The 5,139-nt window shown below is 43.5% G+C and overlaps 1 protein-coding gene across 1 annotated transcript in view; it reads right to left on the bottom strand.

The window, feature by feature from the left end:
- The window catches only part of CUNH1orf127 (chromosome unknown C1orf127 homolog), a 28,003-nt gene extending 23,773 nt beyond the window's left edge, over positions 1 to 4,230 (bottom strand). The window contains exons 1-2 of the mRNA XM_069078970.1: positions 4,068 to 4,230; positions 355 to 479 (exon numbers count right to left, since the gene is read on the bottom strand). Coding sequence (XP_068935071.1) covers positions 355 to 479; positions 4,068 to 4,185 — 243 coding nt within the window. The 5' untranslated portion in view covers positions 4,186 to 4,230. The remainder of the gene's footprint in view (positions 1 to 354; positions 480 to 4,067) is intronic.
- Positions 4,231 to 5,139: the final 909 nt, after the last annotated feature.

The following is a 5,139-nucleotide window of genomic DNA, read 5'->3' as shown; positions in this document are numbered from 1 at the left end:
ACAGGGTGAAGTGACTTGCCCAGGGTCACACAGCTAGTAAGTGTCTGGGGCCAGATTTGAACTCAAGAAGATGAGTCTCCCTGAATCCAGGCTTGGTGTTCTATCCACTAGGTATCTATCCCTAGCTGCCCCATTCCAGGCATAGCGGACAGAATACCATGTATGGGCAACAGCAAGTCGGTCAGCTGATTAGCTTCTATTCTTCCTTTTGCCTCCTGTATTTTGTAAAGCATTTCATCCATTTTGTGTCTCAGAACAGAAGTATCTCAAAAAAGGGACCATTCTTCCCAGATTTTATATAAAAGCCACGGAGCATTAATATATTTTACAGCACAGGGAAGAAAAAAGACCTACCTGTTGTTGCACAAAGCAGGCTGTGTAATGTGCATAGAAAATATAATTGCCAGCTGAGTCCGGATGCAGGAAATAACCACACCTGGCCAGGAAAGAATTCAACCTCTCCATGGACCCCCAGTTCACTAGCAAGGGAGAAGGACAGACCTGGGTTAAAATATTGTCTCTGCCCCTTGTGACTTGTATGACCTTGGGCAAGTCACTCTCTGGATCTTGGTTTTTATTTTTTTTTTTCTATAAATGGTGGGGGTTGGGCTATATGGCTTATAAGTTACCCTTAAGGCTCTAAATTTGTGTTTCCATGATCCTAAATATGAGAGGGCTCTTTGTCTTAATGAGAGGCAGCATGGTGTAGTGGAGAGAGCACTGGGCTCTGAGTCAGAAAGCCCTGGATGTGAATCCCACTTCAGTCGCTTGCTAGCTATGTGACTCTGGCGTTCTCTGCCTCCTTCTCTACAAAATGAGGGGGTCAGACTCAATGATCTCAAGGGTCCCTTAAGCCCTAATTCTATGATTCTATGATCTACCTGGAGTAGGAGAACCAAGTACCTATAAGGGGCTTGTGAGACTTCCAGATGATTTAGAGGAAATCTTAACCTTGGGTCTGTGAGCTTGCCTTTTTCTTTTTTTTTTTTTTTTAATGTTTTGATAATTCTGTTTCAGTATAATTGGTTTCTTTTGTAATTCTATATACTTTATTTTATACATTTAACATTATTCTGAGAAGGGGTCTATAGGTTTCCCCAGTCTTCCATAGGGGTTCTTTACACACAATCAGGTTAGGGACTTCTGATTCAGAGATGCCTCAGGGCATGGGACTAAATGACCTCTGAAGTCCCTTCCAGCTCTTATACCTTGTTGCATTAAATGCCTTTGCTTTGAATAAAGTATGTCTTCTGGATGACTCCTAAAAACAAACACACTAGTGGGGGCTCAATGGCTTTGACTTGGAGAAGATTCTGACCCACAAAGAACCTAGTCCTGGGGCAACCTTTCAGGGGCCCATGAACCAGGAGTACCTCAAATACTATATATGGAGGATAATGCAGTATTTTAGAGAATTATTCTTAAGATCTTTACATGGAAGGAGACCCTGATAAGCTACTATCTTTCCTAAAATGTACTGTAGAACAAGATCAGTGTCATGCCTTTGGCAAAGGAGAGGATATGAAAGGTACAGCCTCGCTGGGGAAATAAAGTGTCTAGGTCTAGATGTGCAAATTGACCTGGCACATTTTTGTTTTGCCTTCAGGTTTGCACTTTGTAAATATTTGCCTGGCTCCATGCTGTTCGCACCTGCCTGCTGTCCTCTTAAGTTTATGGAAGACAGCAGGCAGCATCATTTCCTTGATCCCACCTGGTGGTGCTGGGGCCTTGGTTTGAAATGAAAAGTATCTCATGAAAGCTACAGGTGGCCCTGACAGGGCCTAAAACTAATGGTCTGTGGCTGGCCGCTGCGACTAATTCTCTGATTATTGACTTTATGATTTTACGCTTAAAACTTCTTCATAATAACACACAGAAATGTTTAATGGCCTCTATCTGGGGCCATAAAAATTACTTATTGAACAAGCGTTTAAGAACTATTAATCTATTGTTTTCCATTAATAATAGCCCACTGAAATCCAGGCGACAGCTTAATGTATCCAGAAGGTTTCTTCTTGGAAAGTGGCTTTTTAACACATAAAGCCTGAGCCTTCAAACATGGCTTGCTCATTTGGCTGCTGACTTTCTCACCCAAGAACTGGCCGCCTGACTCCTTTGCGCCCCTTTGGACCTTTGGTGAAAAGTCAGAAGGCTGACAGGTTTTCCATCACTTCAAAGAGAGGATGCTTGATTTCCAGCTGGAAGGGTCTTTGAGAGCTTAGCTAGCCCAGTCCTCTCTTTTGACAGGAGAAAACAGCTTTAGAGGGGTGAACTACAGCTTGCTGATGGTTACATGGCTAGATTTTAATCTAGATTTTTACCTACTATACCACCCTAGAGAAAAAATCTCTAAACTCCTGACCTGCAACTTTAGCTTTTAGGCAGAGATGGAAAAAGGAATTCCAAGTATCCCCGGGAGAGGAGTTCAGAGAGAGAATGGATGGGAGCATGACGGGCTTGGTTATCTGGAAGCCCCAGGAGCCAGTCCTGTCTGTGACATTTGCTAGCTGTGTGACCCTGAGCAAGTATATTAACTTCTCTGAGATGAGGTTTGTTACTCTATAAAATGGGAGGCATAATTCCTGTGGTACCTCAAAGGGTTGTTGTAAGGTTCAAATGAGATCATGTAAATAAAACTACTGGTCTCGAGTTTGTGAACTTTAAAAAGCAATCTCTCTCTCATCTCCCTCCCCCTCTTCCCTCACTCCTCTCTCTGTCTCTCTTTTTGCCTCTGTTTGTCCCTCCCTTCCCTTCTCTCCTTACTCCTCTCTCTCTCTCATCTCTCTCCTCTCCCTCCCGCCTCTCTCATTTCTTTCTCTTCTTCTCCCTCTCTCTTCTCACTTCCTTCTCTCTGTTTCTCTCTCTTTCTATATAGATGTGTATGTGTATTTGTATATGTGTGCGTGTGTATGTATACATACACTATGAGTAGAGTCATAGCAGTAGATTCCTTTGGGTTTCTCTCCCTATTCTTGTTTCTGCCGTACCTCAGAACCCTGGCCCTGGACCTTGTACAACACAGTGTTCCCACACAATCAACTCTTTGAGTTTACCCCATTCCCCTTTCCCTCTGTTGGGGGCCCTGGGAATGAAATTTCTATGGGTACCTACATGGCAGCTACTGCTACTTTAGGAGCATAATTTCCTCACTAAGCATGAAATCCCTTTCTCTTATAGGTGTGCAGGGATGCCTGGGATCCCCCTTTCATCTGCTGACTCATTCTCTTCCATGGTGGTTTTAATTTCTGAGATCTTTGGCAACTAAGTGGGTACTTCTCAAGATGATAGGATCATAGACTTCAGAAAGGAAAGGACCCCAGAGGCCCTCTGGTTCAACTATCCCATTTTACAGATGGGAAAACAGAGGACCAGAGCAGTAAAAATGACACGCAGAGGTTGAAAGCATCACAAATGGGATCAGAATTCATGTCCTTTAACTTCAGAGCCCTAGGGGTGCCATTTATGTCTTTCTGAGTCAAAATTCTCTCCTTAGGGAAAGAACATCTAGAACTTTCTGAAAGAAGAGCTCTAGACTAGGGGAGAAGGAAAAGCTGGGTTCAAATCTGCCACTGAGAGTAGCTGTGTGACTGTGGCCATGTCACCTAACTTCTCCACACCTCAGATTCCTCATCTGTAAAATGGAGGCGATAATACCTGTAATAATCACCTTCTAGGATGAGTGTGGGACTCTAGTTGATGTCTGAGAAGTGCTGTGTAAACCTCAAAGCACTACAGAAATGTCAGAGATGATTATTCTTGGCCCGTTCCAGGTAACAACGCCCTCTTTTTTCCCTCTAAATTTTAATTGTTTTATTGATGCTTTTATTTCTTTCTTTTTTACATTATTGTCTCTTCTCCAAGATTCTTCCCACCCCCACTCTCACCCCCACAGATCCCTCTCTTGTATCAATGAAATGCATCCAAACAAAACAAATGAAGTCAAAGGCCATATGGGAAAATGTATGCCTCATTATGTGCCCATAGTCCACCACTTTTTTACCCAGGAATGAAAGGCATCCTCCCCCATCAGCCATCTGACATCAGAAGTGGTAGCAGTTACCCTTTACCTGGTACATTCAGGGTAATAGACAGCCACTGCTTCAGCCCATGGACGTGGCTCTTAGGGATCCATAGTGCCATGTAATCTGAGAAGCATTCAATGTCATCTATTGAAGGTAAAAACATTCAGGAGAGAAAAGAGCTGTGAGGTGCTGTCTATCCAGAAGGGCTGGTGATTAAGCGACATCACATACACCATAGATGATAGATCACAGAAATTCAAGTTCTTATGGAGAACCAGGAGTCTGGAATCTGGACAGAAGAAAGAAAAGGCTAAATGCCCTCCTTCACTTGCCCTAGGTCATGCAAGTGCAGGATTTCACAAGAAAGGACCTTGGTTCAAATCCTCACATTTCCAGCTGTCCCATCCCTGGGATTCAGTTTCCTCATCCAGATTCCTAGTCCAGTGTTCCTTTGGCCGTGAAACTGGGCTTCTTCCTGTTCCTCATGCACAGCACTCCATTTCCCGCCTCTGTGACTTTGCATTAGAACTGTGCCCCCATGCCCAGAATGCACCTGCCTCTTAGAATCCCAAATTTCCCTTTGCTCAGCTCCTACATGAAACCTTTGCTGATCTCCCCAGTTTGGTTGCTAATGCCCCTCCCCCAGCCTGCATCACTCTGTATAGATTGTATCTATTTTTCATAGACCTATATGTGTGCCTCTTATCTTCCCTGATCGAATGTAAGCTCCTTGAGGACAGGATTAATTTTTCTTTTGTCTTTATACCCCCAGTATTTACCCAGCACAGTGCTTGGCACATAGTAGGTACTCAGTAAATATGTGTTACTTGTTGGGTTTTGATTAAAGGGGCGGCTAGGTGGCGCAGTTAATAGAGCACCGGCCCTGGAGTCAGGAGGACTTGAGTTCAAATCTGGCTTCAGACACTTAGCACTTACTACCCCGTGTGACCTTGGGCAAGTCACTTAACCCCAATTGCCCTCCAAAAAGCAAAAAAAAAAAAAAAAAGGAATACATTAAAAGTATTCAACACAGGCTGAATGTAACTGAATTTTTAATGGATGGTTCAGAAGCTGCATTAGGATCTCCCATGGTCTCTGAAACATCTTTTTGAACGTG

Source organism: Petaurus breviceps, unplaced genomic scaffold, assembly GCF_028583685.1.
Source record: "Petaurus breviceps papuanus isolate PSGF00001 unplaced genomic scaffold, PetGlider_PUasm1.0 91041, whole genome shotgun sequence".
Classification (NCBI taxonomy): Eukaryota; Metazoa; Chordata; class Mammalia; order Diprotodontia; family Petauridae; genus Petaurus; species Petaurus breviceps.
The sequence above is the reverse complement of the archived record's forward strand: the minus strand, read 5'-3'. Positions and strand labels throughout refer to the sequence as shown.